Genomic DNA, 12958 nt, shown 5'->3' on the forward strand with positions numbered 1-12958 from the left:
ACGTAGTACACCGAAAAGTCAACTAGTACTCTGAAATGTTAACTAGTACACTGAAAAGTCAAGGAGTACACTGAAAAGTCGACGAGTAGACTGAATATTGAACTAGTACACTGTACACTGAAAAGTCAACTAGTACACTGAAAGGCCTCCCAGTCCACTGAAAAGCCAACTAGTACGCTGAAAAGGTAACTAGTACATTGTACACTGAAAAGCTAACTAGTACACTGAAAAGTCAACTAGTAGACTGAAAAGTCAAATAGTACACTGAAAAGCCAACTAGTACACTGAAAAGTGACCTAGTACACTGTACACCGAAAAAAAGTGAACTAGTACACTGTACACCGAAAAGTCAACTAGTACGCTGAAAAGTCAACTAGTACACTGTACACCAAAAAGTCAACCAAGACACTGAAAAGCCAACTAGTACATTGGAAAAGTAAACTAGCACACTGAGAAAGTCAACGTGGCGATTACGCACATTTGAGTATTTTTCGAGCTTGTAGAGCTTGTGCGTAATCACCGGGTGTCATGACATTTCACTGCATATATGTACGACGCTATGTGTATGTATGTGACAAATAATCTCTTAAACTTGAACTTGAACTTGAACAAGTACACTGAAAAGTTAACTAGTACATTAAAAAGTTAGCTAGTACACTGTACACTTAAAAGTCAACCAGCACACTAAAAAATGTTAACTAGTACACTGTACACTGAAAAGTCAACTAGTACATTGAGAAGTTAACTAGTACACTGAAAAGTTAACTAGTACACTGAAAAGTCAAGTAGTACACTTAGAAGTCAACTAGTACACTGAGAAGCCAACTAGTACACTGAAATGTCAACTAGTACACTGAAAAAACAACTAGTACACCGAAAAGCCAACTACTACACTGAAAGGTTAACTAGTATGCTGAAAAGTCAACCAGTACACTGAAAAGTCACGTACTACATTGTACACTAGAAAGTCAGCCAGTACGCTGAAAAGTCAACTAGTACAATGAAAGGTCTACTAGTACACTGTACAATGAAAAGTCTACTAGTACACTGAAAAGCCAACTAGTACTCTGAAAAGTCAACCAGTACACTGTGCATTGTTAAAGTCAACCAATACATTGAAAAGCCAACCAGTACACTGGAAGAGTAAACTAGTACACTGAGAAAGTCACCAAGTACAATGAAAAGTTAACTAGTACACTGAAAGGCCAACCAGTACACTGAAAAGACCACCAGTACACTGAAAAGTTAACTAGTATGCTGAAAAGTCAACTTGTACACTGTACACTTAAAGGTCAACCAGCACACTGAAAAGTCAACTAGTAGACTGAAAAGCCAACTAGTAGACTGAAAAGTCAACTAGTAGAATGAAAAGTCAACTAGTACACTGAAAAGTCAACTAGTAGAATGAAAAGTCAACCAGTACACTGAAAAGCCAACTAGTAGACTGAAAAGTCAACTAGTAGAATGAAAAGTCAACTAGTAGACTGAAAAGTCAACAAGTAGAATGAAAAGTCAACTTGTGGACTGAAAAGTCAACTAGTACATTGAAAAGTCAACTAGTACAATGAAAGGTCAACTAGTACACTGTACACTGAAAAGTCAACTAGTAGACTAAAAAGTCAACTAGTACACTGAAAGGTTATCTAGTACACTGTATAGTGAAAAAGCCATCAAGTACACTGAAAAGTCAACTAGTAGACTGAAAAGTCAACTAGTACACTGAAAGGTTATCTAGTACACTGTATAGTGAAAAAGCCATCAAGTACACTGAAAAGTCAACTAGTAGACTGAAAAGTCAACTATTACACTGGAAAGCTAACTAGTACACTGTACACTGAAAAGTTATCTAGGACACTGTACACTGAAAATCCATCTAGTAGACTGAAAAGTCAACTAGTACACTGAAAAATCAACAAGTACACTGAAAGGTCAACTAGTAGACTGAGAAGTCGATTAGTACACTGAAAACTTAACTAGAACACTGAAAAGTCAACTAGTACACTGAAAAATCAACAAGTACACTGAAAGGTCAACTAGTAGACTGAGAAGTCGATTAGTACACTGAAAACTTAACTAGAACACTGAAAAGTCAACTAGTACACTGAGAAGTCAACTAGTACACTGAGTAGTCGACTAGTACACTGAAAAGTCAACTAGTACACTGTACACTGAAAGGTCAACTAGAACATTGAGAAGTCAACTATTAGACTGAAAAGTCAACTAGTACTCTGAAAATTTATCTAGTACACTGTACACTGAAAATCCATCTAGTAGACTGAAAAGTCAACGAGTCCACAGAAAAGTCAACGAGTACACTGAAAAGTCAACTAGTACACTGAAAAGTCAACTAGTACACTGAAAAGTCAACGAGTACACTGAGAAGTCAACAAGTGCACTGAGAAGTCAACTTGTACACTGAGAAGTCGACTAGTACGCTGAAAAAAATAGTGTCACTGGATTAATTCCTAGAAACATCCTAGGTTTCTTTCGTCTGCGTTTCTCGGAGCTTCCTGACCAACGAGGACGCACGTTGCGCCGGGAGAGCGTGAGGCACCTACAGGGCTAATGAATCAAAACCTTTCTTCTTTTCCTCCAGCTCCAGACGCCGCCTCTTCCCTACATTTACCCTCTTTTGCATTCATTTCATGCTTTTGCCTCGGTGACCTCGCTCCTTCCCAAAACACCCCACGGAAAGCCAACCGCCCCGCGCCTTCGGCGTCGTCCTCCCCGCCTGCGGCGACCGGCACCGGCACCGCACACCGCCTCTCCCCGCTCGGAGCGCACCGCCCCCACGTGGACGGGCCGCTCTGCGGTCGTCGGTCCCCCCCGTGCCGCTCTCCCTCCTCTGAGCTGGCCGCGCCGCCCGGTCGGCGTACTCTCAGGGCGGAGCGTCCTTCACCTCGCGCGCCGCCGCCGCCGCCCCCCTCGCCGAGGGGGTCTGGACGCTCACTGACCCGCAATGTCCTTGGCGATCCAAGCCCCGCTCCGTGTTTGGGGTCGGGGTCGGGGGCGGGGGCGGGGGCCAACTTGTAACCTTATCCTCATTTCTACCAGGTGCCACGAGCGCCGCGCGCCTCTTATCAGCATCATTGTTTCTGCAAACAAAGGGGGGGGGGGGCGGTTGGCGGCGTCGCCGAGCGCTTTTTCTATTCTGGGTTAATGAGTCGCATAGTGCCAGGGAACCCGATCCACCTTCGGAGCGCTGACGTTTTGCTGATGGTAGAAGCCGCCCTGTGTTTGGTTGTAAGAGACACTGGGCTTCACGGGAGTTGTCAAAACAAGAGGCCCCACCGTCCTGAGGGATCACCCGCCCGCCTGCACACACGCACACACACACACACACACACACACACACACACGCACACACACATACACACACACACGCCAGGGACATGGTCGGCCGGGGGAGAGGGGGTGGAGCCTGCACGAAAGAAGGTTCCCCCGCGGAAACCCCGAACAAAAGATAACGGCGCCCGGCATATTTCCATCCGTTGAATTGTCGGGGTCCAACTCGAAGAATCTTTCTTTTGAGATCACCGCTCCGTCTGCTGTGGTCATCGCTTGCCGAGGGAATTTTTGCCAGTCTGCTCACCAGCACCGGCTACTATACTGGATGTTTTAGACACACACTACAGTTTGGCATCCATCAATTGGTCATTGGTAAAATGCATGTATGACACATTCATCTCCAGATTATCTTATATACTGTTGGAAGTGTGTACCATGTGCGTGTGATGGATCACTTTGACTCTACACTAATTCAAATCTGATAGTAGTTCATCTACTCCCAGAATATGCATTCAGAACAACAATCCCACGGCGAGAATTTGAGAATACCACCAATGCCGGTGCAAATAAATGCCGCCGCTAATATTTGGATCCCCGCTCTCGGCCGTCCGGTCCGGGTTCGACTTCTGCCTGTTCCGTAACAAACAGCTGCACAAACAAGCACACGCACGGCCACACAGCGAGGCCGAGACCGGCCCGGGGGTCTCATTGTCACATCCATTTACCGATGTTTAGGCATCACGCTGGGGCTTAAACAAACAGCACCCTGCTCCGCTCACCGCCCACCCCGGCGCAAATCCACTCCCCCGGTCAAATTCGCAATGCAGCTGCGGGACACAAACCTGCGATTAATGCGCGCTTCCTACAGTCACGGTTTGGAAGGTAGGAACCGAAGGTGCCCCGGTCCCACCACGCCGATCCGTGATGTGTCTAGTGCGTGACATTTCGGCATTCTTTGCATTTGGCACGCGTGCACTTGGACACATGGCGTGCCGGGGAAGACGTCCGTTGGACCGGATTATCGCATTTGGAAATCCCGATTTTATTTCCCCCAAAATGTGATCCGAAAACATCGCTTATTCCTCACATGTATGTCCTCGGGTATCGATTTCGGATCAGCCACGAGGCCGTCACGGTGGGACAGCCCGCGCTTACCTCCGCCCGTCAGCGGCGGGGTTCCAAGGCTGCCTCGGAATCAAGATATTGTCTTTCACGTTGCGAGTAAAGCCGGTCCCATTGTACAGCTGTCTGCCTGGTGTACGTGCTAAATGCACTGAAGCACCTGTTGTCTGCAAGAATGTACTGGCTGTTCCAATCCACCGCCGGCAGCCAAATCTAGTCAATCACCACGCTCTCGCTGACTCTATAATAGTGACTATATTACTTTGATTTGTGGGTTATGTTCGGGGTTTTTTTTCCACGACTGGAGGAGCTTCGTGCATGCATTTCAACCACCGCAAACTGAAGTGTGCTTTATCCTCCGTAGCTCGCAATATTTTTTTAATTCAAAGACGACGGTAACTATTCTGTTTTTGGGTTTTTTTGTAATTATGGCTATGGAGGTGGGAGGTAATTGTACCCTCTCCTCACATTATATAAGTCACTATACATGGAAACGCCGGTCATATTATTATTAAACTATTGAATTCCCGATTAATGGGAATGTTTGCTCCAAACCATATTATCAGCTTCTGATGCAGGGTTGCCAGTTTTGGTTCGATGGGTGTTCTTTGTTTGGTTGACGCAAGGTCATTTGGATTTGGATCTTGTGTTTGTTTACCATCAAACATGCGCTGTCGAAAATGTGGGTGAAGCAGGCAACCTCCAAGCTACAGTAAGGGTGCGGATACCATGTCGGGGATGGAAAACGCGCCTGTATATAATGTGTATACTGTCTGTGAGTGTTTGTGTCTCATGGCATATACAAAACATATAAATGCAGGCTTAATGTGGAGGGGGTTTCCATGTCAAGCTCCCCCAAAACCAACCACCTGTTTTCCCCCTGTAACGAAATGTCATTTAAGATACCTGAGACGCAGTGTTCATTTTGGAGTTGGCTGTAATACCACGAACGAAGAGGTTTACGGTCCTTAAATCGCGACGCTCAATTAGGCCGTGAAAGTTACTCCAAAAAAACCCCTGAAGATCAAACGCAAACGCCGCCCGCAGCTTTTCGAAATCACTTCCAACGTAGCTATCAACGGGAGGGCGGCGCGGCAGACGCCGGCCTCAATTGAAAGACGCCGTGTTTTTTTTTTGTTTTCTTCCACGTAATAACAAAAGGTTCGTCTGCGGCGGACGGCGAGGGAAGGAGGGCGTTAAACCCGCACGTAAAAATTGATCGCCGAATATTGTCTAATCGCTCCTTGGGCGGAGTCTGGAGGGGCTGTGGAGCGTGACTGTCCGTTCCGCCGCGCGCCGTGTTCCTTCGGCGGACCGCGCCCGCGCGGGACAAAGACGAATAGAGAGGAAAAAAATATACACGTATATGAAAATGGAGCGAAATGCAATGACTGAGGATAAAGGACGGCGCAGCCGGAGGTCCAGCTGCGCTACCGCCACACTGTACCATCAACGTCATCAATATATCCCGTCCGCTCGTTTTGGCGACGCCGCGGCGGCTCCCGAACGGCAACGAGGGGGCAGGGACGTGGGCGCGGTGTAAACAGAGGGGATTTCACTGGCAGTATTCTGTCATGTGGAATACAGAGGAAACGCAGACTGCCCTGCGAGGCATATTGCATTCTCTGTGACCCTGTTCTGTGCTCAGGCCCACGGGCTCCCACAGCCAAGCGCAGCCACACTCTTGACTTCAAGGCAGGAATTAAAATGGAGGGGAGGTGGTGGTGGTGGTGGTGGTGGTGCGCTGGTGGATTATGGGGCTGAGGGAGGTGTGTATGTGTGTGTGTGTGTGTGTGTGTGTGTGTGGGTGGGTGTGTGTGCGCGTGTGCGTGCCTGCACGCGTGCGCGAGCGCTGGCGTGTTTGGGCTGGGGAGGCGTGAGTTTAACCCTGTGCGCGCCGCATCCGCTGAAAATGTTGCAGAAATGCTCCTTGTCGTTGCCATTGTTATCGTTGAGCAGTTGTTGTTTTTTTTTCAATCCCAGTCTTGATTTCGGCCCCTCTCCCCCCCTTTCACCCGCTGGAATGGATGTAGAAGAGAGCGGAGGCGGACACCTTTAATTGTCATTTATTATTATTTTTTTTCTTCCTTTTTTCGCATAATTCCAATTCGAACTCGTCCACGACGCACGACCAGTGGGACATTGGGACAACAGTTTTTCGTGAATTCCGCGATATTCTGTGATATCGATATCGATTCATTGGACAATATTTGGGGGATATTTTCACTCGAGAAACATTTCAGAAACAATCATTAGTAAACGAGGCCGATCGATGATGATTAGAGCGGCTAGAACCGTCTACGAGGACTTGAGGCTGCGTTACTTTGCTGTAATACAGCCTTAAAGACAATTAATTTCAACTACTACATATCTTAATATCATATGAAAATCAGAGAGAATATATATCTTAATATCGATGTTGTATCAGTTTATTACACGACTGTGAAATATTCGAATTACTAAATAGAAGAATACATCGAGAAGGAATATTCACTTGAAATTCTTTTAGGGCATAGTATACCAAGTTTAAGAGCTCACTGTAAGTAGTTAATACCTTGTGAAAACGGGGAAGCTCAAACCAAGTGGATGACCGGAGGCTGACTGCAGCTTTTGACCGACGACTAATCAATGCTGAGGGAATGGTCCTTGTTCCAAAATAACCCCCTAAAGAGGAGACGACACCTGATCACCCCGTCCCCTGTTATTTTGCCATGACGTCCGGCAACAACAACAACAACAACAACGGCAACAACAGCAGCGTGCAAATCAACTGTTTCAAACAAAACATTTGGGCCGAGACGTCGCTCCCGCGTCCATCGCACGCACATTCACGTCGCGCATTCACGACCGCGACCTCCCCGCGCGTAAAAATGCTTTTATCGCCACTTTTTGCGCCGGGCGCGCAAGGTGCGCCCTCCCGCCCAATCGGTGCCACCGCAAAGCCCCGAAGTGCGTGCGTGCGTCCGTGCGTGCGCGCCGGGGGCGGCGGCGGCGGCGGCGGCGGCGGCGGCGGCGGGGCTCCTTCCCCTCCCACCCATCCCATCCCATCCCGTGCCTCTGCTCCTTTAAGGCGAATGGGGAGTCAAACGGCGTGCAGGGGCAGGACGGAGCGCGGTTCCGAGGCTCAGAGTCCATGTGGCGGCTTGGAGAGGGGGAGATGCGCTTGCTCGCCTCTCGCTGGACGCACGGAGGCGGTGAAGACGGCATGAAAACACACACCCGCTCCTTCGGCACACCCGGATTGGTTTCTCCTTCTTGTTAAAAAACAAAAAAAACTAAAAAAACAACCCAACCCTTTTTTTTTAAGTGTGTTTTTTTTTTTCTTGAAAAATAGAAAAAGAAAATCAATCGTCATTATTCGGCGTTCAAGAATTTTCTTTTTGTCTTAAGGTTTTTTGTTTTTTTGGGGGGGTGTGGGTGGGGTGGGGGGGGGTGTGTCGTTTAATATATCCTTATTTTGAGTTGAAGTGCGTTTCGTAATTGATTTAAATTCTTTTTTCAATATGTGCCATCCACTACTCTGACTCAGCATCACACCTGTGCCCCCCCGCCCCCCCCGCCCGCCCGCCCCTCCACCCTCAGCATCTCTTTGACTCAGAGCGCGCAGAGACGAGGAGCGCACCACACAGCCCTCCCCAAGACAATCACTCAGAGGGGTCGGGAGAGAGGAAAGAGGGAGGGGAAAAAAAAAAAAAAAAAAGTCCAAAACACAAGAACCAAAAAAAAAAAAAAAAAAAAAAAAAAATCTAAAAATCTCCCACTAAAATCAAAAAGACTTGGACGGGCTGTTTCCAATGTGTGAGCTCAGCCCCAGCGCCCAGCAGAGCATCCCAGGGAAGGAGCGTCGGTCCGGGAAGGAGGAGGAAGACGAGGAAGCATAGCTGGGGGGATTGAACGGTGCAGGGCATGTGGATATTGGCTTTTATCTTTTTCCAGAGCTTCTTAAATGGTGAGTTGGTCACGTTCTTCTTCGTTTATTTTGGAGGACAAATTGTTGTACAGGAATTAAAGTCATTAAAAAGAAGGCTAGAAGGTCACCTGTGTCCCACATAAAGAGATTGTAAGGTTGTCAAAAAGACATTGCATGCATAGCCATAGCCATGCATTAACTGCTTTTTATTTACACTGCTCTTAATATATATATATGTGTGTGTGAATATATGTGTATATATATATATATATATATATATATATATATATATATATATATATATTCACACACATATTATAATTATTGTGTGTATATATATATATATATATTCACACACATATTATAATTATTGTGTGTGTATATATATATATATGAATATGTATATATATATATATATATAATATGAATATATATATATATATGTACATTTATGTCATTTTTTTCAAAGATGTGACCCTTAAGGTTAAACATCTCAATTACCTTGTTTGCATCAATTTAATTTAAATGATTCTATATTGAAACTTTTTAACCTACCAGCTGCCTGACTGTGGCCCTTAGTAATAAGTGACGTATTTGCTAATGGACATTTGGTTTGGGCTCCATCCCCTCCCCCCACGACCAGCACATATTTCAAGTTCAAAGTAGCCCAAATTAATACTGTGTGTGTGTCGATGGATTAAAAGCAATTTCCATGTAATATTGTCAGCAAAGAATGTTGTTGTTTTTTTCTTTTTTCCCCCATTAAATATATGGGGGCTATCAGTGATTTCTACCTCTGAATATCACATATTCTCATCATGAAATTGACTACAGATGTGTGTTTGCTGTATTTGCAGTATGGAAATCTTAACCAAAACGTTTGTTTGCCAAAGAAAAATACTGCAAGCAATTTTCAACGGAAATATTCCATATTTGATCTTTTTTTTATTTTTTCCAAAATGCATATTCAACCTCAAATATGTGAAATTGGTTTTCAGTTCAAATGGCCTCTAGTTAAATGTTCAACTGAAATGTTGTCTTCAGTCAGAAATTTGGTTCTTCAACGTGTGTTTTCTTGCCGAATGAGTATTTGTGTCCGTGTGTGTGCGTTTGTGCGACTATACGCTTGTACATGCAATCCCTTTTTTACATGTGTGTGCGTGCACATATACCTACCTCCGAATCCATAAATGTGCCACATTTTGCGCGGGCATACGTCTACGATCGTCTTTGTGTTCATTACATTCACAGGATCAAAATAAACACGTATTGGCTCGAGTCCCATCTACAGGGAGGGATTATGGCTAACTGGGTGTGTGCGAAAAAAAGAAGGAAAGAAAGGATGGGGAATCGAAGAAAATGGAGAGCAGGGAGGCTCCAAGGTGGAAAAGCGGAGCAAGATAGAAAAGAAGGATAGATGGCGGAATATTTGTAACCGGAAAATGCCGCAAAACAACGGAGCCACAATCGGTCGTGTTGCGTTATCAAAGGGCCAAGCAGAGGATTTAGAGATGTGAATATACGCTTGCGGATCAAGGGTTGGTCCCGTGACACGGTGTACCCACAACAATATGAAATTACGTAGCCCCCTCAACACCCTCCAAAGTCCCTTCTGGACCTGATTGATTAAATAATGTCCGACAATGGATTTTTGTGTTGTCTGTTTTTCGTCCCCCCCTTTTTTCATTGTCGAGGCAAAGCGTCATTCGGCGCGGCGCAGTCGCGATGGCCGCTGTGTGTAAAATGGTATCTCCCTCAGCCCGGTTTGTGCTCAAACTCATAAAGGAACAATAAGGAATCCTCATTAATCATAATCATCTGACTGTGACATTAGATCAACTGCCATGCAAGATTGTGTCCGTTTATTGCAGAAGGGATTATTGAGGAGGCCTGTGGCAAGCGGCTAATAGGGAATTAGAAACTGACAGGGTTGGGCGTGTAGACATAACATTTTTCCTTTGTTTTTTTTTCATTATCTCTCATGTTTGCTTTTTTTTTGGAACCACCGTGTTTTTTTTTTTGTTTTGGGTTTATTTTTGTTTTTTTTTCTTTATCAGTTGCTATTGTCGTTCTCTCTGATTCCTCCATCGCCGCGCTGGAGACGAGGCTATGAGACTTTGTCCTCTGCAGCGAGATGTTGTGTTGATTGTCATGAAAATGAGGTGTTCATCGGCTGAGCGGGCGTTGACAGAATGAATGAATGACCTTGTGGATTGAAGCCACGGCGGCAATTGTATTCCAGACAATTCCTCTCGCTGTTTAACAGTTAGGCCTCTCACACGCTCGCTGGCCTGTCTCTATGGTAACCTCCATCATGGATGTCAGGGATGTGGGAGTTTGGCTCTGGTTGCATACCAGGGTGACCCGGAAATCCTAATCGCTTCCTGAGACATGTGCTCGGCGTGAAATGGCGTGGACATAATTACATGGCCCATTAAAGCACGGCGACATTAAAGATAGTGCATATAATAATTCCATTGCATTAAAATTCAATAAATTGTTGTCTCGTCCGCTGCTCATAATCATTTATGAAAATGCAAGAATCTTTTTTTTTTATATATTTCAGTTATTTAAACACTGAGTTAGACCATATTTTTAAACCCATGACTTTCAACCTCAGCCTCATCTATTTTATGCCTGATCTTATGTGCCCGTTTCGCAATTTCACAAAGAGCTCTCTATCAATGTGCGATATATCAATTCCGCCATCAGAGCGGGAAAGGAGACATATTTAATTGCTCTCCCTGAAAGACGCCTCTGGGCAAAAATCGCTGCGAGCCCAAACTGACCCGCTCAGATTCTCGCCGCCTCCGCCCGCCGCGTTATAATGGGGCGAGGCTCCCCGAATCGTCCGCGCGCACCGATCGCGCCGATTTATAGACGCCGCAGATTAACCCCGACGGCCGGGAATGAACAGAAATCATCTTGGTTTTTCGCCCGCGGTAAATCAGCGTTTTACGCCCGGTCGCGAGATGGCCCAATCAAAATTTTATCTCAATTAGCCACGACCTCTCGTGGAGGGAGAGGGGGGGGGGGGCAATAATGACAGATCTCCTTCAAGAAGCAAGGAAGCTCTCGCACAGAGCATCCGGCACCGGTGTATCTTCCAGTACAGTAAATAGCTGCCAAGATCAGTTAGCCTGCCAATTCAACATGACCCCACATTATTAGCCAGCCCCAAGGCTGGATGGGAATGCAAAGAGGACTCCGGTGGCGAGATGGATGGGACCGAACTTGGCGGTGAGTGGAAGCAGGGGAACCCGTGTTTGCACAGCAGTTAATCTACAGGGGGCAATTAAGGCAGCGCGCTGATTAGAGCCCCATCTGTTGGAGTGGCGAGGTGCTCCACTCTCAAAGCGCCCCCCCACCCCCCCCCCCCCCCCCAGGATCCCTCCGGGTCTTTTCAAGAGATGCGCGGCCGCCCCGCGCGGGGTTCCTCCGCGAGCCGCGGAGAGAGCCCTCGAAAACCCCGATTGGCCTCCAACCCAACGCTGCCCCACCGGCGCGCGTCTGCTTCCTAACCACCTATGATCAGGGGCGGTTCTAGGCATGGGCATATCTGCCCCCACCCCGCCCACCTGCGTAAGAAAACGCTCCAAGTTTGAATCCGCTCAAGCGGCAGCATGAAGTGATGCTCCATGTCAACGTAACAACAAATCTACAGAGCGGTAAAACGAGGTTTAAATAAATATTCTATCCTATCCTAATCTATACAAAGGGAACGTTGGTCATCATCGGTGCGCACCATCATGTCCCCCCCCCCCCCCCCTTCCCCCCACCAACATGTGAATAAGCCTTACTGCCCCCCCAATCAATCAAAGCAGTCTAGAACCAGGCCCGCCTATGATGTCACTGCTTCTACAACAACGTCACGTTGTCAAAACACACATCGATTGATGATGTTATTAATAATGCCGTCGTTGCTATGGAATATGTTTTGTCTTTTTTGTTTTTTTTTACTTGACAAACCCACTTGTCCCACGGTGTGAGAGCGGCGTGCTTGAGGAACATCCTGAACGGTGTGTGTGCGCGCGATTCCACGGGAAATGGGCGCTAATGCCGGGTAATAAATGCCCTGATGTGTGATCATAATAGATATCCTCCAGTTCTTACACCCTGCTTGTATAATGAGGGCTACTCCACTGTAGCAAACCTCCTCGAGCCAGTCTGGATCTCTAATTAGGAGCACGGCATAGGCAACCGGCGCACGCGCGGGTGTGTGTGTGTGTGTGTGTGTGTGTGTGTGTGTGTGTGTGTACACTGGCCTTCATGTGCAATGCACGCGATGTAAAATCTAATTACCGATCACACTGTCTCTGTCTGATTCCGCTGAATCAGAGGTGTAATTGCGCGAGCCCGTGCGTAAATGTCTCTTGCATTAAAATGTTAACGATATCATTTAGCATCTGCAGGGGGGAAGGGGAGAAAAGCCCCCCGGGCGCCCAGATGTAGGCGTTTGATCATGCGTGTAAAGTGAGGTTGTAGTACATCTGGCGGGGTCCCCCCTCCCCTCAGATGGGGGGTTCTCTGCAGAGAGGATGTTTTTAATTCACTCAGCACCTGTCAAAGTGACATGTTGTATTACTCTGCCGCATCACACAGGTGTTCTAAAGTGGAATCCGGTGTAAAAGCTTCATT

General features: G+C 46.6%; 1 protein-coding gene across 4 annotated transcripts in view; it reads left to right on the top strand.

Moving 5' to 3' along the window:
* Positions 1-8313: 8313 nt before the first annotated feature.
* dscamb (Down syndrome cell adhesion molecule b) overlaps positions 8314-12958 on the top strand; it is a gene marked incomplete at its 3' end in the record, with an annotated part of 129591 nt that continues 124946 nt past the window's right edge. For all 4 annotated transcript variants that reach the window (XM_080007057.1, XM_080007058.1, XM_080007056.1 and 1 more), the window contains exon 1: positions 8314-8359. In XM_080007057.1, the coding sequence (XP_079863183.1) occupies positions 8317-8359 (43 nt within the window). In that variant the 5' untranslated portion in view covers positions 8314-8316. The remainder of the gene's footprint in view (positions 8360-12958) is intronic.

This window comes from Zeus faber (genome assembly GCF_960531495.2).
Source record: "Zeus faber genome assembly, chromosome: 9".
NCBI classification, from domain to species: Eukaryota; Metazoa; Chordata; class Actinopteri; order Zeiformes; family Zeidae; genus Zeus; species Zeus faber.